Raw genomic sequence first — 21686 nt, 5'->3', positions numbered from 1 at the left:
GTTTGGGAATATTTGTTGGGACAAAAGAGGGTAGGTGTACGTATAGTAGGAATAGCAAACGAAAGGCACCATATCATCTTCTTAGTTTTTTGTAAAGAATTCAAGGAATCAAAGAGCGATGTCTTCGATGTTTTCTCGTTTAGAGCAATAAGATGGGAAAATATGAAAGCGCTTAGTTATCATGTTAAGTCAACAAAGCTTTGTTATTTATGCCATTTTTTTCATCAGCTGAAAATTTAAAAACATTTATTTATTTACGAAGCTTCTATTCTTATTTACAGGTCTCTAAGAACATGTTCAGGTTAGGGACGGTTATTTGTATTATATAAGGATAGAAACAAAGAAAAATGTTAACTTAAGATAAATACGTTTCGTTCGATACATCGCAATGTTTGACAAGAATATCGCCATAGTTTGTAACTTAAAATATGTCGTATATTCCCTAACAGGAAACAATTAAATTAAGGAGGCAGGAAGCTTAAAAAAGGGAATTTAATGTCTGCTTAGCTTACAGATCCTTTTTAAAGATGTTCGTCTCCCAATTCAAATGCTGTTAACAGTTAAAAAATTATTGGCAGTTTTACTACAACGCATTCACTCTTTTAGTTTTTTTGCCCTTGTTTCAGACACCAGTCGCGCACTTTTGGGCCGAATCTAACCACCACAGTCAAAAACGACGGTTTTGTAACGTATGCCGGAAGCGTCTGGATGACACCTATTCGTTTCGATGTGAAGGTACGAAATAAAAAATAAATAAAAAAAAAATACGATAAAAATAAATTCTTCCGATCCTATCACAAATTTTTATTCTGCTCCCTGGAATTAAATTTTAGAAACATTTCCCTAAGTTAGACGTTTAATAAGAAAAATGATAACGTTCATCTTAACGAAATGTGCATTCCTCATGAACCCACTTGAATCCGTGTATTTTTTATATTCCTTAGTTTGTGACTATCACGTGCATGCCGAGTGCCAGGATGGAGCCCTGCCAAATTGTCGCCAAGCTTCTACCTACACACCTGGATGGACATTGGAGGATATTCGGCCTACCCACTACTGGCGAGAGGGAAATTTGCCAACTGGCGCCAAGTGTATATATTGCCGGAAATCGTGTTGGAGTGCCGAATGTCTTGCAGGATGGAAATGTGAATGGTGTGGATTTGCGGTAAATGGACCTTTTATACATTAAGAAAAAGCCAAAAGAAACATTTACTCTTGTGATACGCTGCAACAAACGAATTTACCTGCGTAATTTCAATTTATTAGCAGAAAATATACAGTAGGTACCAAAAATATCCGATCGTGTAAGAGACATCCTTCCGTCTTAAGAGCCCGGTTAAAAAAGCCCCCAAACCGTATGCGTTTTTTTTGATATTTTTGGCATCTACGTGTATCACTAATTATCCGCCCAATTCGTTTATAACAGCAGACCAGTAATATGTCAGTAACGAAGCTGTTGTGTCTATATGCTGCTTATTTTATGTTTCCTTTCCTCCTATATGTGCAGGTTCATTCCATGGGTTACAAATCAGTAATCCCGAATGCAATTACGGGGTCCTTGCGCCAAGTCTTCTTCCACCGCACGCCGTTAGTAATAACTGCCATACAGTGGCATTGGAAACGCTGATAGGATCACAGCCAAGGAGGAGAGAAACAGCATCACGTAAGTATTTCAATGCTAAATGAGTATGAGTTTCCCTTGCTTGCTTTTAATTCTTTAATTATCGATATACATTGAAAATTGCCACTGGGGTGTAGTAGATGAACGTGAATCCGTTAAACATATTTTTTCACCATAAGTGATATTTTTCTCCTTATGATAAAAGTAGGATAAGTGGAATTGAAATTTGATAACGTTGATGCATTAGATTGATGCTATTTTAATTGCGAAAATGAATATTAATTTTCCTTGTTATATAGGGATTGAATCGGATCTCCCAGAGTCAAATAGTGTATTTCCAAAATCGGGAAAATCCTGTTTGTCTGATGCTCGTGAAAATGATGCATGCTGAACAATCGTTACAGAAAAGCATAATGCAACGAATATAGTAGTTTAACGAACATTCGTGTCAGTGCTGTTGTGCGGTTATGAAATATTGATTCCACAAATTCATTAGCAGGACGCTCGGTAATAGCCAGAAAAATAGAAGATAATCACCTTAGTTCGTACGAAAGAAACTTCCCCTGAGAAGATTAATGGGAAAATTTGTTTGGCTACTCTTCTACACAAATATTTGGGTCACAGGTTTAGTTGGGTAATGTTATGTTCCAAATTAAATTTAGCTGAACATGACATTAAGAGAGATTGTACAAACCCATTCTCTGATTTACCATCTTCCGACCCCTATGGAGGAAACATTTGATTCCGCGGAGGGAAGAATCTTAACTAGGAATTATCAATTCATCAACGTTCCGCTTTCTTCTTATCCCATAGGAAACGTTTTTCTTAGTGCAAAACTATGTACAGTGTACACTGGAGCATTTTCTGTTGTAACATGTCAGAAAAAAAGGCAGCTTAAATAGAATTTTACTCGTATCATTTGATTACAATTTCCACAGCAATATAAAAATTTTTAGAATAATTTTTTCCCGTATATTTTACGTATACGTCTCCTACAATTTTCGCTCATGTGCTAAACTAATACTTTATGAATTGATTTTTTTAAAATCAGCCCTCATTTGGCTTCTTATGTTATAGCATTATAGTTCTGAATGAAACAGTTGATTACGCATTGCAAACGTCATACTGCCTTGTTTTGCGTATCCTACTTTGTACTGACATCCAAAAAGTACATAGAGCACTTGGCCTGTACTCTATGGAACCATGGCAACACTCGGTAAATAAACTGGGATGCATATGGCCTACGATTCAATGATTGCAATAGTAATGACGTGACAATCAAGTAGGCCATACAGTACTTTATAGTGAATAATTAACATTGCTTTAATGGGTATCTCTTAACGTAACATAATAGTTCAACGCAGTATAGCCTAATTTGGGAAAAGACGGGAAAAGATAGCAAATTAAATGGTGGAGATGTAGTAAATAAAAATTTGCCATTACAATATTAGGTGATTTACTTTACTATTACTCTAATAATAGCCAGTTTATGTTTAACATCAGTAATATGAGAGCGTGTTGTATTTTACCTGTGTGATAATATGATTCATCTTGATGCCATTTATAGTTTTCTTTTTATATACCACCATACCAATGAATAATTATGCCGTTCTCAACTCAAAAATCAACTAGAATTTTGACTTTTCTGTTTCTTGTTTCATGCCTTAGCCCGGAGCATTTCAGAAGATTTTTCCAGCGGTGGTGGTGGTGAAGCTGCCAATAAATCATTCCGTGAAACTGATGATAACTATAGTCAAAGCCGAGAACGAGATCGATCAAGGGAACGCGATGACCGCGATGAAGGTTCATTTCGACTTGAAAAAAAGTCTGTTTTATTATCCAATTATTGATTTCTATTTTCTATTTAGAATTGATTAAAGTGTACGATGGGATCGCTTCGTTTCGCCACCATAGCTACAAACTGATCTCCGTTCCCCGACACACCAGTGTTGAACAACTAGTCGCAGCTGCTATGTGGGCATTTCACCTGACAGGAGATCCTGGTAATTAATTACGTGTCTTGTTATTATTTACAGATGTATGAATGGTATTAACGCATCACGGTAAATAATCGGCTTCAAGTATTAGCTATTAGTAGTAATATTATATAATCGGTTTAAGTGATTTAAATTCAACCTTTTTGAGCCTCTTTTTTTTTTTTTTTTTTTTTATTTCACAGGAGACTATTATCTTACAGATCTGTGCGGAAATTCCGAGAAGGAAATTGAGGAGCCCTACCCGATACCCTTACTGACACGAGTAGACGGGAGGAAGCCAGCCCTATTACTCCGTTTTCGGTAGGATTTTCTATTGCTTGACTTGATTTCAACCCTGGAAATCTAGGGGGCGATGGGGAGTAACTTTGATCCAAAATGTATAGCATATTAGATGCCAAATTGAGACTTAAAATCCATTACGTTTGTTTAAGATTCAAGCTCTTTGAGGGTAGAAAAGCTCGTGATGAAACTTGATATTGTGATAATATGGTAGTAAATCGTAGTCTACAAGAGTTCTTGTTTCTTATGTCAGCTGAACTGCCACCCGAACAAACCGTTATAACACCGAGAATGTCCAACATTTTATAAAAATTGTTTACGACGTTTTTGACTAACAACATTTAGTTAATTTGACAGTTCATGCTTGAATTTGCCTGGTATCTATAACATGATCCGTGAGAAATAGACGCATAAGGGATTGGTTTCACAATTTCCATGCATTAAACCTTAAGCTAAGGGCACTTCCTAACTTTTGTTTGTTTGTTTGTTTGTTTGTTTTTTGTTTTTTCCCTCTGCTTTGCTAAATTGACAAACCAGGGAATCAACCGATTCTGGTTGGGTCCGCGTTCATGCTGGAAGATTACAGGTGTCTGAATCTCCCAAGCTTGTACCGGTTAGCAGTGGTACCAGCGCTGCTAGTCTGCTCAGCGAATCACTGCCCCTCTTCGGGTTGGAATCTGCAAACCCAGAAGATTTTTCTGTTACGGAAATCATCATGCACAAAGGAGGTAATTCAAATGTTTGATTTTCATTTTCTTTTTCACAATATACTAATTTTCTAAGCAAACTCTATATGTTCATCTTTATTTTTTGCTTTTCTTGCATGCGATTTGTGACGGCAATTCACATAAACAAAATAAAAGTTTCGGAACGAGTTCTTTCTCGGGACGAAATTCCATGGGAATCGCTAAAGCAAATAGGCCGAGAATCTCTTCGTCAGATGCAACGCACTCGGTTTTACCTTCAACCGAAAGAAGTTCCATGCAGTGAAAACCTGGCTGTGTTTGTTAGCAATTTGCCGTTTAACCTTTCTCAGCGTCAGTATGAGAAGATTCTCCTTGACATTCTCGGGAAAGGTAGTTGATCATTGTCTTCCTTTTGCAAAGTTTAAGTATTTTTACTTAAAAAAACGCTTCCTATATCTTTATCAAGATAATAAATACTCTTCAATCGGACCAATTTATTATGAGTATGGTTCAATGGTGTTAACCTATCAGAATTTCGATGATGCCATACAAGCTTGCTATATTTTGAAAGATGCAACCTATGAGGAACGCAGCCTATCAGGTACGAATAAAAACTTGTTCATTGCCATTTAACTTGTGGAATCTATCCCTCTTTTTGTTGTCTTAATTATTTTCCAACAGCCGCTTTGTTGCCAAATATTATACCTCAGCTGATTCCTCCCGAAGTTCAACCTCTTTTGGTTTTTGTAAACGTGAAATCGGGTGGATGTCAAGGCCTTGAACTAGTCACAAGCTTTCGTAAGCTTCTCAATCCATATCAAGTTTACGATCTGGATATTGGTGGACCTTTGCCGGGCCTTTACGTGTTTCGACACGTTAAGGATTACCGTATTCTGGTATGTGGGGGTGACGGCACCATCGGATGGGTTCTACAGTGTCTCGACAACGTCGGCCAAGACAGTGAATGCTCTTCACCGCCTTGTGCTATTGTTCCACTTGGTACAGGAAATGATTTAGCCCGTGTTCTCCGCTGGGGATCAGGTAATTTTTTTTTCAAAGTTAACTATTCAGAAAAAGCTAAATGCCCTTTAATAAAAAAAAAAATAACAATTTTGTTTGTTTGTTCAGGTTATACTGGAGGAGAAGATCCCCTAAATCTGTTACGAGATGTCATAGAAGCCGAAGAAATTCGACTTGATAGATGGACCGTGGTTTTTCATCCATCAGACGAGAAACTATTTGAGGACGGTAAAGGTGGCTGTGGAACAGGGGGAGTCATGTCAACATCGACAGCCATTTCCAACGAGGATAACACCCAAATATTTGTTATGAACAACTATTTTGGAATTGGAATCGACGCCGACCTTTGCTTGGATTTTCACAATGCGCGAGAAGAAAATCCCAATAAATTCAATAGCCGGTAAATTATTGAAACATTGTACGGATTCATCTTTTTCAAGCGTCATTTTACACAGTGTCTTCAAGTTACTCGTTTCAACTCTTTGGAACATAATTTCTTCGTTTCTTTTTTTTCCAGTTTACATAACAAGGGTGTGTACGTCAAGATGGGTATACGAAAAATGATGGGACGCAAAATGTGCAAAGACATGCACAAGGAAATCCGGTTGGAGGTGGACGGAAAATTAGTGGACCTACCCCCTGTCGAAGGCATTATCATTCTGAACATTTTAAGGTAATATAGTTCAATTGAAGGAGGAATGAATTAAAGATTGGTTAACGTGGTTTTTTATTTTTAGTTGGGGATCTGGTGCGAACCCATGGGGCTTTGAACGTGACGACCAGTTCTCAGTGCCAAATCATTGGGATGGCATGCTGGAAGTTGTAGGCGTTACTGGCGTTCTCCATTTGGGTCAGATTCAGTCGGGACTACGCTCTGCTATAAGAATTGCACAGGTCTAACATAAAGATGATAAATTGACGCCCTTCATTGAAAAATTCATTTTCTTGAAAAACAAAAAACAAAAACAGGGTGGGCATATCCGTATACGTATGAACAGTGAACTACCAATTCAAGTAGATGGTGAACCTTGGATTCAATGTGCTGGCGAAATAGTTGTACTGAAATCAGCATTGAAGGTAAAAATTTATTTCATCAAGATCCGATTTTAACACTACTTACTTGATAAGACCATTTCTCGGCTTGCATTATTTATCAGCGGGGACTTGTCTTTTATTAAGAGAATTGCACAAGAAACTGGGGCAAGGGGGGGATTCCCAACCCGAAAATTGTTCCCAGGCTTGAGGGAGGCAATCCGCTTATAAGACCGTTTGATTCTAAGATCTCGCACCAATTGGTTTCAGAATCCTCACGAGGATTAGAAGTGTCGGAGATTGCCAAACCAGAGTATCCTATGAAATATTGCTTAGCACCAACTAGTCTAGAGCTATTACGATTTGTTAGATATTGCCGGATCTATGGTTTAACTGTCGACCGGTCTCGTTTGAAGAGAGACGGTAAATAAAAGTTCGAACGGAAGTCGACAGAAAGCTTTATACGATCTGAACGGAGTTAAATGTTTTGACCTCGTTGAGCTGCTGTTATGATCGGCTTTGTAGACCAAATGGAGAGTCCGACAGTTAATCGTTGAAGCCAGCTGAGAGCAGCCAAATCGGTTGTTTAAATCTCGAATCCTGGGACTATAGACAATTCGAGGCATACAAAATGAACACAAACAAATAAAAGATCCATAAAAACAGACAAACAAGGTGATCCATTGGCGTGAAAATGAGGTGTCGTTACGTTGGCGTTTCCGGCCTTTATTATATGGCTTGCACCAATCCCAATTGAATTGTGCTTAATTATCAAATTAAAAAAAGGGTGAAGTATAGGTTGTCTCTTCTCTATCACGGTCGTCGTTCTTGATTTTCTCTTGCCATGGAGGGAATTAGCTAGAGAAGTACAAGTTGTTGCGTTCTTAGACGGGAGTTTAGATCGCTTTTCTGCAACTGGATCTTGAACCAGTTCGCGCTCGCGTGTTCCACCTAGTTTTCCATCGATCCATACTTAGGCTACTTAAGACCTCGTTCCCTTCTTGGCTTTTCCCACCTGACTGTTAAAGCATTTTCGTATTTCGACTACTTCGTACTGCTGTAGTGAGGTTTTTCTTGTCTTTAAATGCTTACTTATAACCGGTTAACTGGAGCATGGTGACCCCTATCTCTAGGAGTAATAAACTTCCTCGTCGTTAGCGTTTTCCGACAAAGAGCCTTATAACGAAATCGATACCGTGCTACTCACCTTTATCAGCATTAATGCAAATAGATTTCTTCTATTGGTTCCGACATCTACCAATCGAACGAAGTTCACAAATTGTAGGAACTTTCAAGGAGCGTACCCTTCATAGGGTGTTGTGATTCAACGTAAAAATTTAAGTTCGACTTTAGAGTGCATATAAAGTTTCTACGTAAAGAGATGAATGAATAAATGTTGAACGAACTCACAGGCTACCATGTTAAAAAAGAAGAAAGGAAACATCCCAAGTAGCAATGTGGGTCACAGCGGCAATCATACTGTTGGAAACAGCAAAATCCGTTGTCCTGCAGTGATTCCAGCAGCATCTGAGTTGGACAACAGTGGCTTCGACGAATCTCAAACTACCCCGGGTAACAAAACACAGATCTATTCAACGACCGTGATGTGAAAATTTGAGGTCGAAGCCAATCTCACCTCAAAACGTATTGAAATTTTCTTTCTATCACGGAAGAGAGTAGCACAACCCACTTTCCTGTGGGGCTCTCAAAATCGCCGGCAATAGGTAACCACGGATTTTTTCAAAGATAAAAAAAAAAAAAAAGATGAAAATTTGATCTTGTTCAACATTGCACCGTACGGTAGATCTTCTCATCCCCATCACACAGTTTTTTCCCTCCTTCACATGTTTATTTAATTTCCAGTTTCAACTGTCCCTGCTTCCCTTGAAAAAAAAAAGAACGTGCATAAAAAAGGTAAAATCGTGCCATGCCTCTTTCTTTGCTAGTTCGCCTTTCATGTTTCCGTTTTTTTAACCAGTCAACGTACTCTTTTTATATGTTCCGTTTATAGCAGTTATGTTGCGTATGTCTTAAAACGTATTTAAGAAATTTCCCATTCCATTACCTAGCTCCTATAAAAGTATCCAGTAAATTTAAAACAACTCAATTTTAAAACGAGGCCGGAACAGATTTCAGAACTACAAAAAAAAAAAAAAAAAAAAAAAAAAACAAAAACAAAAACAAAAAAAGTTTAGCCCATGTTGAGGACTGTTACTTGATTGCGATGGGTGCACGATTGTTTTGTTGTTGATTTATGATTATTTATATCATATATATATACACAAAATGTATATATGTATCTGCTGTGCAGGAAATTTTCTTAAAGGTAATGAATGAAGTTCAAGCTGTAAGTCTGCAACAAGAAACTCCTCACTATGGGGATATTAGCGAATTGGTTAGCTGGAACCAATTTTCACTTTGATTTGGAGCAAAGGTTTCCAGGTTTTTACTGAACATAGTCTAGTCAAATAAATTCGAGTTGTCTTACTTAATAGTGTTATGGGTCACAAAGTTATTAAGCTTCTCGTCCAATGCTATATTCAATTGTCGCTAGGTAATTAGATGTTTTCTGTATTCCTGGTCGTTTGAAATCTACGTTTTCATTGAATGTTTTCTGGCCCCTTACTTTTTCTTTTCTTATCAATATGGTGGTGTTTGATGATCATCGGAGATCATCACCAATCATTGAACCTCGTAATGAAAATATTGTTCAGACAGGAAATCCAGTAGGTTTCTGAATGGATTGTCCCTAATGCCGATTATCTCGCTTTTCGTAAAATAAAAAAAGGCATGGAACTTTCAGACGTTTGTTATATAATTAAAAAATAATAAATTGCCTTCGCCTGACCGAAAATACAGCAAAGAAAAAAAAAATCACTGGGATAAAAAAAAAAAATCTTCGAAACGGAAATCTGCTATATCAGATGTAGTTCTACGATTGAACCGTTAAATGAAAAATCCCGCTTGCCATCCTGTAAAAGAAGATCATGGTAAACGAGATGACACCGTAAAGTAATCAAAGAAATAGAATACAAGCATAAACACGAATCTATTTATTATCTTTATTTTAAAATCTGGTACAAATGTGTTTGTTATTCGGTAATATTTGTGATGTATGTTTTTAACTGCATTCAATTAAAAAAATTACTTTACGTTACTGGGTTATGTCTATTCCTGCTGACGTTTATCTTAGTTTCTTTCGAAATCGTCTTTTTTGCAAAATTGTTGTTCTAGTGATGCAAATTTTCCTTGTCGGCACATCGAACGGATAAGTCAGAAATGATTGATCCCAAGACTATTTAATTTTCTAACATTTGTTTCGTCGGTTATTTGAATTTCGACTAATCACGTTTTCATAGATAGCTTTAATTCAGATCTTGTTCCAGAATAACTTATACATAAAAAAATTTAAAGAAACAAAACTATGAGTGACAACTTTGACTTTTCGGAGGAAATTTTTTTAAAGCTAAGTGAAAAAATGATATTCGGCAATTGAAATTTATCGGAAAACTATCGATCTTCCTCGATGACTGGCTAATTCGTTAAGATTTTCCGCCAGATTCGCTGCTGACATGTCGAATTTTTAAGACGTCAGTGTTACAATTCTCATGTTGGTAAATCCAGTATATTTTCTTACGGTTCCTCTGGCAAAATCCACCTGACGTATGTCTAGTTGTAGACGGGCGGAAGTCAGGAAAATTGTGTGAACAGATTCGACCTCCAAATGAAACATGGAAAACGAAACGATGATTCGCGAAGGAGGAAACGCAATGTGCCTTGGCCGTCAGCGAAAAGAGGAAATGTGCGCAATCAGCAAATAGAAATTGAAAAGAAAGACACGTTCAATTTCCAAGGTAACCGAGGCCATATATTGTATCTAAATCGTTGACGTCACAAGACCTTATTTGTTTTGTACCAGTCGTAGATTAAGTGCTATAGCGCTTAACTTAACTTAACTTACTTCCTATAGGAATACCCCATTTGTGTCATGGATGAAGACATATTCGGTATTTGATGAAATAAATGAATGTATGAGCTTCATCACTGTACGCGATGTCAAAATTACTGAAAATATTGTAATCAATTATAATATTTCAAGGATAATGTTTGTTTTCTCATTTGTTGTAACTTTTTAAGAATTGAAATACAGGTTTTTGATAACTGCATGAGTGCATGTGATATGTTGGAAATATTCTAAAAATAGTTTCAAGGGGTACGACTCCGATCGCCCACACTTTCAGTTTTTACCCCCTCCCCCTTTTTTTAGGCTCGTGTTACTACCTGAAAAGCATAAATTTCTTGTGCACTAGAACTGAAACGAATTTCACCGTTGACTGGAATCTACAAAGATATTTTAGAATTTCATTGGAAAAAAAGATGTTGATCACTGTTCTAAAAATAGCTGTTCGAGAATTAGACCCTATTGACAATGTCCTATTCTGTAAAATTTCCTGATTTCACTGCATGCAAAGCAAGGAAAGTAAAAAAAAATGTATGCTTTGGTCAACTTTGTTTTCTTTCTTCCTTTATTTTTTTTTCTAGCAAAAACATTTAATTGCATTTGAATCTAATATATTTGCCCAAATATTCTCAGAGAAGGCTTTCCCTAATTTTTCCCGATTTTTCCGCTATATTCAATGATTGGCATTTCTAGTTGTGTGAGGATGCAGATATTTTCTGATTTTCTCGTTTAAAATTTTACTCTACTTTTGCTAAAATGCAACATGCTGTTAAATGGTAAGATTACATAGAAACAACATTATAAAACATGGAAAGCAGATTATAAAGCACGTTTAAGTCTGGTTCGAAGTGCCCAAAAAAGAAAGGAACTGAAACGATTACTGGACAGCAGATATGTTTTAAAAAATTACTTTCATAGTTAAGTAATAAACACTCATCCCTGTTGAGTTTGTAAAATAAACACCATAAAAAATCTTCAAAGTTGTTACTTTCTATACCGATCATTTACCTTATACGAATAAATCTAACAATACAAGTTTGTTTATTAAATTGTATTTAATCAGTTCCGAAGTATTTCTGTCCAAAGTGATTAGGTGCAACTGGATGAATCTCAGAAGTCAAGATTTTCATCTATACGAACAAAAATTCATTTTCGTTCAAATTCAGACGTATCTCAACACTTACCTGAGGAAAGGCTGTTACTATTGTTTGGGTTGCTGGAGGAGTACAGAAAAGGTTAGCAAGGACAATATTTTCCTCCAGCACCGAATGATCCTTTAGAACGCTAACTGCTTTAACGACAGTATTGCCCGTACCTGGTAAGATGAATATAGATTTACTCCTAAAATTTTAAAGCCGGTAATGCACGGCAGTAGAGTGGATTATGCAAACACCAATTTCAAATACTAGTTGTTACTTGTTTTACTAGTATCTTACTAGTAAAACATGGTTTTAGTTCACAAACGTATTTGTATGGCCAAACTAATGAAATGGTTGGAAATCATACAAAAATCTAGAAGAGATTCACGATTCTTTGGCCAGAGTTATACAAACACAAGCGTAAATAAATATTTATCGTCGATTTGAAAGCCTTTTAAATGCATATTTGACTAAAACTTTCCCCATAGGGCAATATGTTCGTAAATACATAATAAAACTTTGGCCACGGTATCTAAGTGCGGTAAAACTATAATCGCGTCAGTCGATACCATGATATAAGCCGGAATATGTACTACGGGCACATTCGCGGAGTGGACAAATTTAGGTCGAACTGCTCTGTAGGGATACCATTAATATTTAAATACTCACTCATGATCGGATACATAAGAAGAACTTTTCTTTGTGAAATGTCTTCAGGAAACTTAGCATAAACAACTTTAGCTTCATGGGTATCATGATCTGAGTCAATCAAAATTTTCCCAATTCTCATTGATCTACAGCAATCCCTAAGTCCCTTTTAATGAAAGACAAACTATTAAAATAGAAAATAAACAAATAGGAAAGATGTCTTCATAAGCTTTTGGACATACATACCTGTTCCATAGCTTCTCCACTTCTGACGATGGACACCCCACAATTTCCCTTTTCAAATTGCAAACCATCATATGGAAATCCTATAGGAGTTACAACTGTGCAAGGTGAATAGGGAAGCTGGTTTAAGCTTTCCTCTATAACAAGACGAATCTAGATAAAAAAATCTTAAAAATGAGAATGCCCAGAAATCTAAATGAAAAGGCTATGCATACCAATCTGTCAGCATAAAATTTGAAATCATTTCGACTAGTATTCCTATAAAATTGTTGGAACAAAAACATGAATAAGTTGTTAGTTGGTTGAAAAAATTCCAGAATTGAAACACTTCTTAAATTAGTTGTCAGTATTGGCACACAAAAGTGGCCCAGTTGTTGATTCTGCAACAAGGTGTAAAACTATTTTTAGTTCACATAGAGTCAATCATATCATATGAAAACTAAACAGTTAGAGTAACTAAAAAATATATAAACAAAAACACCTGTCACGAATTATGGTCTGTAGTTCACATGTCTGGTCATTCCTCTTGAGAACGCGAAAATTCGGACCAAAATCCTCATGAACAACAGAGTTTAGCTCAGACATTACTCAATGAAGGAAGGATCAAAGTTATCAAGGTCTTTGCTATTTATATTAAATGTTTCTTCCGTGTCACCAACGAGATACACTGACCGACGCAAGAGGCGTTTTCCGGGTTCCTTGCTGTCTCTGGGAATTCCCAGAGAGAACAACACAGTCTTCACCAGTGAACTGATACTGATCCGATTCCGTGTCGTTAAAAACGGATTTTTTGAGGGCCGTAGAACGGATTGGTTTCCGTTCTCTAACGCTAGAGTCGCATGAAGGCAATAACGTTATGCCTACCCTCTAGCGCCTCTAGCTGATTCATAATCGGATTCGTTTCAGTTAACCGATTTTTGACAAAGCAGCGCGTTGTTCAAATCAGTGAGCGGACCCGTTTCCGTTCACAGATCCGTTTCAGTTTATTATCAACTTGTTTTTATAATAAGAAGCGCTAAATAATAAAAACGCTAAATAATTCCCGCCATCGTGCTCGACGGCGATTGGTTGATTAATTTTTACATATTCGGGAAACAAAACCTTATTTCTAACATTTCCGTGGGCATCAGCGTAATCTTTGTGATCTGAGAATCACGAAAATGGTATACTATTTAATTGATTTTATCAAAGATAAGTAATCGAACAGTTAGCTTAAAGTTTGGGTGTGTAAGCTCAGCCCCCTCCTCTTTAAGTCTGAAAATGGAATAATAATAATCTGAAAAAGAATAAAGCGGTAGGCTGCATAGCATTAGGCCTGTGCGCGTGAAAAAGCGTTCGCGTGAAAAAGCGTTCGCGTGAAAAAGCGTTCGCGTGAATCATACGGGCATAGACAGAAAAGTGATTGTTTTTCAATTCATATTCGGATTCAGCGTACAAAGTTGAATACAGACTATAAATTTTAATATTATCGAAGGTAGTTTGTATAGTATAATATGCGTTTGCGTGATAAAGTGTTTGGCGTGAATTACACGTACATGCCTTTATAACGGATTGTTTTTTAATTCAGATATAAATTCAGCGTAAAAAGTTAAATAAATGCTATTAATTTTAATGTTATCGAAGGTAATTTGCATTGAGTAATATGCGCCAGCGTGAAAAAGCGTTCGGCGTGAATTACACGGATATAGATAGAAAAGTGATTGTTTTTGAAATCATATTTGAATTCAGCGTAAAAGTTGAATAAATGCTATTAATTTTATTGTTATCGAAGGTAGTTAGCATTGAGTAATATGCGCCAGCGTGAAAAAGCGTTCGGGCGTGAATTACACGGATATAGATAGAAAAGTGATTGTTTTTGAATTCAGATTCGGATTCAGTGTAAAAAATTGAGTACATCTAATGGTTTCATAAATTTGGCGGGAGTTTGCCGTTTGTGACGAAAAAAAATCTCGCAAAAAGTCGCCTAGATAAGGAAAGAGAATTGGGTCGTTTGGTTTCTATGAAAAATTTTGTCAAAAACGAATAACTCCCCCCGCTAACACCAAAAACAATGAAATTAATGCTGAATATTCAACTTTTTACGCTGAATTCAAAAATGAATTCAAAAACAATCACTTTTCTATCTATATCCGTGTAATTCACGCCCGAACGCTTTTTCACGCTGGCGCATATTACTCAATGCTAACTACCTTCGATAACAATAAAATTAATAGCATTTATTCAACTTTTACGCTGAATTCAAATATGATTTCAAAAACAATCACTTTTCTATCTATATCCGTGTAATTCACGCCGAACGCTTTTTCACGCTGGCGCATATTACTCAATGCAAATTACCTTCGATAACATTAAAATTAATAGCATTTATTTAACTTTTTACGCTGAATTTATATCTGAATTAAAAAACAATCCGTTATAAAGGCATGTACGTGTAATTCACGCCAAACACTTTATCACGCAAACGCATATTATACTATACAAACTACCTTCGATAATATTAAAATTTATAGTCTGTATTCAACTTTGTACGCTGAATCCGAATATGAATTGAAAAACAATCACTTTTCTGTCTATGCCCGTATGATTCACGCGAACGCTTTTTCACGCGAACGCTTTTTCACGCGAACGCTTTTTCACGCGCACAGGCCTAATGCTATGCAGCCTACCGCTTTATTCTTTTTCAGATTATTATTATTCCATTTTCAGACTTAAAGAGGAGGGGGGCTGAGCTTACACACCCAAACTTTAAGCTAACTGTTCGATTACTTATCTTTGATAAAATCAATTAAATAGTATACCATTTTCGTGATTCTCAGATCACAAAGATTACGCTGATGCCCACGGAAATGTTAGAAATAAGGTTTTGTTTCCCGAATATGTAAAAATTAATCAACCAATCGCCGTCGAGCACGATGGCGGGAATTATTTAGCGTTTTTATTATTTAGCGCTTCTTATTATAAAAACAAGTTGATAATAAACTGAAACGGATCTGTGAACGGAAACGGGTCCGCTCACTGATTTGAACAACGCGCTGCTTTGTCAAAAATCGGTTAACTGAAACGAATCCGATTATGAATCAGCTAGAGGCGCTAGAGGGTAGGCATAACGTTATTGCCTTCATGCGACTCTAGCGTTAGAGAACGGAAACCAATCCGTTCTACGGCCCTCAAAAAATCCGTTTTTTAACGACACGGAATCGGATCAGTATCAGTTCACTGGTGAAGACTGTGTTGGAGAGAAAGCCAGATTGCGCGGATAATTCTAAGGAAAATCGCGTTCCTGAGTCCTAGCAGAAGAAAAATATTTTCCGCCAATGCCATTGGTTGCTACAGGTTCTTTTTGTTTTTTTTGTTTTCACTTTTTGACAGCTAATTTCAACTGCTATTGCCTAAGAAAAAGTGCAATAGCTTTCGGAAACCAAGAAAGGTAATTTTTTCAACAAAAATAAGTAATTGCTACTCCTAACCAAATTAAATATACTGCAGCTTCTTTCTAGTTCAGCTGTACCACATAATTTATTGTCATTCCAACTTACTTTAGGAACGTATTGTGAGACAAATAGGAAAAAAACAGGTAATAGAGTAAAAATGTAATAACTAATTATATTGAGTTTCATGCCATAGCATTTTCTTCCTGTTTTTGTAGGGAAATGGTATCCCAAATGAGTCTGGTTAACTTGGTTGCACATCGTACTAGTTGTCATGGGATGGAAAGCTGCAGCGTTAAGACAGTTCCATCATTCAGCCAGGAAAAGGAAGTAAGTATACAATTCTAATAACTATTATCATCTTATTACCCCTAGGAATGCCTGCGTTCTGCTGTTGCTGCTAACAAGGAAAATGCATACCTGGTTGCCGACGGCATGATTACAGCCGAAGAAGCCGCATCCGCGGAAGCAGCAATAACAAAAAGTGATCTCCTACCTCAAACAAAAAGAAAAAGCTAGGATCAAGCGCAAAATTGTTGACAGAAGTTGTTTCCAATTTGGAAGATTTTAAGTCATTAGAGATGGTAAGTACAGTTACAATGTTGGTTTTGCGAGACATGTATTTTACTAACTTTGTTTTTATTAGAAAAAAATGGAAATGTTTGAAAGGAGGCAGAAAGAGCGGGATGAACAAACAGCTAAAAGAGACTTGTACATACGGGAAACGGAGGCCCAAAAAATCAAAATAGCAAGTTCTTTAGTGGACGTGTTAAGTTCCCTCGTTCGCAAAAAAAACAAAAAAACAAAAAAATAGAAAAAGGTTTCCATCTTCTTCCAGCTCAGAATCATCTTGAATGATGTTACAATACAGCTGTTACCTGTAAAGAACACTACAGAAAAATTAGTGAAAACATACCAAGACAAATAACACCCATCTACTGACACTAATTGTATTTTCCTCTCTGATAGATGCTCAATACAAGCTATTTGAATAATCACTAAAAATGCTTTTGTAACTAGTCGGACAACTCCTGTTGCCATTAATTGTTTCAAATGGGACGTAGAACATCCTTGTTAGCAGCAACAGCAGAACGCAGGCATTCCTAGGGGTAATAAGATGATAATAGTTATTAGAATTGTATACTTACTTCCTTTTCCTGGCTGAATGATGGAACTGTCTTAACGCTGCAGCTTTCCATCCCATGACAACTAGTACGATGTGCAACCAAGTTAACCAGACTCATTTGGGATACCATTTCCCTACAAAAACAGGAAGAAAATGCTATGGCATGAAACTCAATATAATTAGTTATTACATTTTTACTCTATTACCTGTTTTTTTCCTATTTGTCTCACAATACGTTCCTAAAGTAAGTTGGAATGACAATAAATTATGTGGTACAGCTGAACTAGAAAGAAGCTGCAGTATATTTAATTTGGTTAGGAGTAGCAATTACTTATTTTTGTTGAAAAAATTACCTTTCTTGGTTTCCGAAAGCTATTGCACTTTTTTCTTAGGCAATAGCAGTTGAAATTAGCTGTCAAAAAGTGAAAACAAAAAAAAAACAAAAAGAACCTGTAGCAACCAATGGCATTGGCGGAAAATATTTTTCTTCTGCTAGGACTCAGGAACGCGATTTTCCTTAGAATTATCCGCGCAATCTGGCTTTCTCTCTGGGAATTCCCAGAGACAGCAAGGAACCCGGAAAACGCCTAAGGCTATAGCTCTTCGGTACTTTCTGATATGCCGATACCTTGCCCGAGAGCAACATGCCCGTCAACTCAGAAGTAGAGTAGTACTGCCATGAAGATGAAGGAGTATTAACGGCGGTACCTTCTGCATTGGAGAGCTTTGACTGTTTGAGCTATGTATGTTAAGCTCCATAGATGGCGTGGCAGCTGAACAGTCTGAAATTTGAATGAAGAGACTCCAACCATAGCCCATATGGCATGCGGTTTTATGGCATGCGGTTTTATGGCATGCGGTTTTCCCTCAATAAAAATTCGTGCAGGAACGTAAAAAAAATAAAAATCCTACCCATTCGCCATCTAGCGGTCGATTATCAACTATGTTCCCCCAATTTATTTTTGTTTAACGTTGCTGCGAGCCCATGACACAGCGACACAGCTAAACCGATTGTATTGTAATAATCCTGTTGATTTACATCTCAGTATTTGTTTTTTCTGAAACTAGTCGTCACGTAAGTGAGCACGGCATGGCACAAAATGGATTCGTTCGTCAAAAGCATCAGGTAAGATGCTTATTAAATCATTACGTTTCAAGCTGACATCCCATTCCTACTTTGTATATCATCGTCTTCACACAAACAAATGGTCACTGTTTACAATCCGTATGATTTTGTGGTGAGTTTCAAAGGTGTGGTAAAAATAAAATGTTTTTATTGTTTCCTGGCATATGGAGATAACATTGTACAAGTTTTTTATTTTTATAGTGCTATGCAATGCACCACACAAGTACCGGATTGTTGATCCTGAAGGATCCATTAAACCTAATTGTTGTGTAGATATAGTTACACGTCATATTTCTATATTGCCAACCTGCTACCATGTTAAAGACAAGTTCAGGATTCAAATGAATTATCACATTAGCAGGCAATTGTTAGGGAAAAAGGATCTATCAGTTACTTTATTACCAGGAAAATCCTCAGGAATCTCAGAATCTACTGCTACTAGTCAGGATACATACAAGCAATTCTCCACAGAGCTGACTGCAACCTCTTCTGGTGATTCAAGTGCACCAATCATGCAAATCCAGGCTTATTCTGAAAACCTTGCAAAACTAGGTTTTCCTTTGCTTTTACTTTTCTTCAGCTGTCACTAAAACATTGCATTTCTATAGGTTATCAAACTGCTGGGCAAAACTATATTGCTATTGTGGTAGCAATTATTTGTATTATAGCTCTAATGTTGCCTTCTGATGAGTCTGAAAGCAGCCCATCATCATCTCTGTGATCCTTGTTCCATTTGTCTTCTCAGCAGAAATTGGTATTTGCCTATTCTCTTGGTATGTACTATAAGAGATCTATGATAATTCACTAAGTAACTAATTTTTCTATTCTGACTGTGATTAAGGTCTGGTTACAATGGTCATATTTCGAGTATAAGCCTTTCTCCTATAGGAAATTACGGGAAATGCAAAGAATTGGCAACTTTGTATTCGCCTACAAAATGCGAGAATATCGTTGAGATTTCTTAATGTCGGATTTATAAAAAAAGAACATTTAGATAATTTATAAAGTAATCTGAACACGGCTGTTCTCTTGATTGACACATGCAAATGAACACGAAACTCGCATTTGTTAAAATGGAATGTCATGTCCGCGATTGCAGACAAAACTCTAACCACCCTGTAATATTCCCAATGAATTGCAATAAAAAACAATTATTATTTTACACAAACCAAGAGGGTTATTTGTATTTGTGGTTTGTGACAATCTTACCCCAATTACAAACTCCCATCCAGTGCCGACAGGTCAAGATGCAGTTATTCCTCTTTGGATACAAATGGAATCTACAAATATTTTCTTTACTGTAAGTATGGAACCCGGTTATGTTGCTCCAGGGCGGCCTATCAGTGGGCAAGCCACGAGCTGAAAATCCAGCCTGTAAGTATACAACAACAGGAGTTAACTCAAATTTTCTCTGGCAGTAGGTATGTAAACAAGTGTATCGAAGTGATCTGGGAAATTTTCTTGACAGAATAACCTAGTCCTAGATTCAAAACGTTAACATAAATATTACTCAGAAGACTGAAAATGCAGTGCTTTACATTTACCAATGTAGTGTATAATTCTATCCCACAATTCTTCTTTTTCGGCTGGACAAGGTATGGTTGAGAAAGACTTTTGCAGCACGGTACTGATGTAATTTAAATTCCAAACAGTATCAGATGGCGATTTAAAAGTCTACAAAGTAGGAATTGGATGTCAGCTTGAAACGTAATGATTTAATTAGCATCTTACCTGATGCTTTTGACGAACGAATCCATTTTGTGCCATGCCGTGCTCACTTACGTGACGATTAGTTTCGGAAAAAAACAAATAGGGGAGACCGGGGCTATATGGGACATGGGGCTATAATGTACAGAGCAATTAAAATATGTAAAAGTTTATAAAAAATTACGAAATAAATACAATATATGCTAAATTATGTTTTATTTGTCCACTAAACTTTTTACTTGAAATACTGTTTATTTTTCAAATTATATGGGAAATTAAAAAAATGGGAATCTGAAAAAATATTTCAAGCGTTTAGTTTTTTAATTTTTTTATACTTTAAGAAACATTATGATTAAACCCAGATAGCTGTTTGATAGGCTTTTTTTCTAGTTTAAGGGGGTACTTTTATTTTATACAAATTGTATTTCTAAATATATTATAATTTAGTTTATTTGACATTAGTTGGGTCTGGGTTGATTTGGACACATTTAACGGGGTAAAAAGGACATTTTAGCACCTCCTGTGGGTGGAGCTGTAGGAGGGGCCAAAATATCGCTGTTTAGACATATTTGTGCAGACTGACAAGTGAAAACACAAACGAATTTAGGATTTCACATTTTGAGGCCCATTGTAGGTTAAATTTATTTCATTTTTGTATTAATAAGACCAAACTAAACATTTGTAATTACATTTAGTGGATTGAAACCTTTTTCCGATTTCGTGTGTTTGGTTTTATCTTCAAACAATATGTTTCGTCCTGAATTGACACTCGACCAAAAAATTTCAAGAGCTTCAGCTGCAAAGAACATGATAAAGAATGGCGATAAATATACAATTGGTGTTGCTTATGGAGACAGTCAACGGTTCAGGTAAAGTACAACACATTTGCTCAGTGGTTCAGTATATTATCATTAGTCATGTTACTTACATACACATCTTGATACTTGTTAGGTTTGAAGACAACGGAACAGTCTCTTTATATCACCAATCAGAAAAAGCTAACATTCCCAATACTGTTCTTGCTTGGAGCTGTATGTCGACAATCAACTCTACAATTTCTCGAGTTGATGGTAGACTAAATTCAGCTAAATACAGGAATCTCCTGGAAAATCATGTGCTTCCATTGAGAGAACAAACTTCATCGAACATGATTCAATATGTCCATGACTGGTAAGTTACTACTTTGTAAATTATATATTATTATATTCATTACAAGATTGTTGTTTTTTATTCAGGTTTCCGGTTCACCATTCTGCTGCCATGAAAAAGTTCTACAGTGAAAACAGAAATGATTTGATTCTTCTCGATTGGCCAAGGTGTTTTGGCGACATAATGCCTGTAGAATGGCTGTGGAAGGTGATGATCAACGAGCTGAATGAAAAGCAAATTAAAGTGTTTAGTGAGCAGCGCCTATGGGAAGAAATTTTTAAAGTTTGGCAGAAAGTGTGCACTAAAGACTTTGTTTTCAGTCTTCTAAACAACATTACAGTCAATCTTGAGAGAGTGGTGAAGAATCAAGGAGATTATGTCGACTAAGTCTTGAGATTATCTGTTCAAAAATTTGAAACTCATTGATTAACTATTTGGAATGTAACACAACTGGAATTTGGTAAATAAGGATTACGACTCAATGAGAATTTGAATAGATGTGATAAAATCTCTGTCTTTTTCTT

General features: G+C 36.5%; 3 protein-coding genes and 3 long non-coding RNA genes across 7 annotated transcripts; 5 read left to right on the top strand and 1 right to left on the bottom strand.

Annotated features, from left to right (window-relative positions):
• Nucleotides 1–1004: 1004 nt before the first annotated feature.
• LOC123469417 (diacylglycerol kinase theta-like) lies at nt 1005–9437 on the top strand. The gene is made up of 14 exons (XM_045168388.1): nt 1005–1165; nt 1508–1663; nt 3290–3424; nt 3490–3624; nt 3801–3918; nt 4435–4625; nt 4761–4973; nt 5050–5184; nt 5265–5624; nt 5712–6003; nt 6121–6276; nt 6341–6497; nt 6573–6680; nt 8048–9437. Exons 1-14 carry the CDS (start codon nt 1150–1152, stop codon nt 8243–8245), a joined length of 2370 nt encoding a protein of 789 aa, XP_045024323.1. The 5' UTR covers nt 1005–1149; the 3' UTR covers nt 8246–9437.
• LOC123469421 lies at nt 9434–11837 on the top strand. Its single transcript, XR_006642694.1, has 3 exons — nt 9434–9444; nt 10903–10906; nt 11660–11837. It is a non-coding gene; the product is annotated as an uncharacterized LOC123469421 (long non-coding RNA).
• Nucleotides 10044–10801, top strand: LOC123469420. Of its 2 annotated transcripts, none has more exons than XR_006642693.1 (2): nt 10044–10249; nt 10347–10801. It is a non-coding gene; the product is annotated as an uncharacterized LOC123469420 (long non-coding RNA). The 2 variants fall into 2 exon arrangements; XR_006642692.1 differs by having other exon boundaries at nt 10044–10298.
• LOC116935099 (uracil phosphoribosyltransferase homolog) lies at nt 11633–17925 on the bottom strand. The gene is made up of 7 exons (XM_045168389.1): nt 17773–17925; nt 13108–13307; nt 12842–12884; nt 12630–12779; nt 12405–12549; nt 11781–11911; nt 11633–11726 (listed from the first exon to the last, which is right to left on the bottom strand). Exons 2-7 carry the CDS (start codon nt 13209–13211, stop codon nt 11652–11654), a joined length of 648 nt encoding a protein of 215 aa, XP_045024324.1. The 5' UTR covers nt 13212–13307; nt 17773–17925; the 3' UTR covers nt 11633–11651.
• On the top strand, nt 16197–17059 carry LOC123469419. Its single transcript, XR_006642691.1, has 2 exons — nt 16197–16638; nt 16701–17059. It is a non-coding gene; the product is annotated as an uncharacterized LOC123469419 (long non-coding RNA).
• A 397-nt stretch (nt 17926–18322) lies between the features above and the next one.
• On the top strand, nt 18323–19781 carry LOC116935103 (motile sperm domain-containing protein 1; the record flags this gene model as incomplete). The annotated part of the gene is made up of 4 exons (XM_032942479.2): nt 18323–18431; nt 18508–18858; nt 18915–19079; nt 19148–19781. Coding segments are annotated over 3 exons (573 nt in total), but the record flags the coding sequence as incomplete, so codon positions are not given.
• Nucleotides 19782–21686: the final 1905 nt, after the last annotated feature.

The sequence above is a fragment of the Daphnia magna genome, linkage group LG1 (assembly GCF_020631705.1).
Source record: "Daphnia magna isolate NIES linkage group LG1, ASM2063170v1.1, whole genome shotgun sequence".
In the NCBI taxonomy this organism is placed as follows: Eukaryota; Metazoa; Arthropoda; class Branchiopoda; order Diplostraca; family Daphniidae; genus Daphnia; species Daphnia magna.
This window is presented reverse-complemented; position numbering and strand designations above follow the sequence as displayed.

Excerpts from the sequence above, each read along its gene's own strand:
- LOC123469417 (XM_045168388.1), top strand. Across the intron at positions 4,626-4,760 it reads AATCATCATGCACAAAGGAG|TTTCGGAACGAGTTCTTTCT; the intron begins GTAATTCAAATG and ends ACAAAATAAAAG. Across the intron at positions 6,004-6,120 it reads CCCAATAAATTCAATAGCCG|TTTACATAACAAGGGTGTGT; the intron begins GTAAATTATTGA and ends TTTTTTTTCCAG.
- LOC116935099 (XM_045168389.1), bottom strand. The coding sequence starts at position 13,211 with ATGTCTGAGCTAAACTCTGTTGTTCATGAGGATTTTGGTCCGAATTTT. Across the intron at positions 12,550-12,629 it reads GTGGAGAAGCTATGGAACAG|GGACTTAGGGATTGCTGTAG; the intron begins GTATGTATGTCC and ends TTTCATTAAAAG. Across the intron at positions 11,727-11,780 it reads TAGTAACAGCCTTTCCTCAG|ATGAAAATCTTGACTTCTGA; the intron begins GTAAGTGTTGAG and ends TTGTTCGTATAG.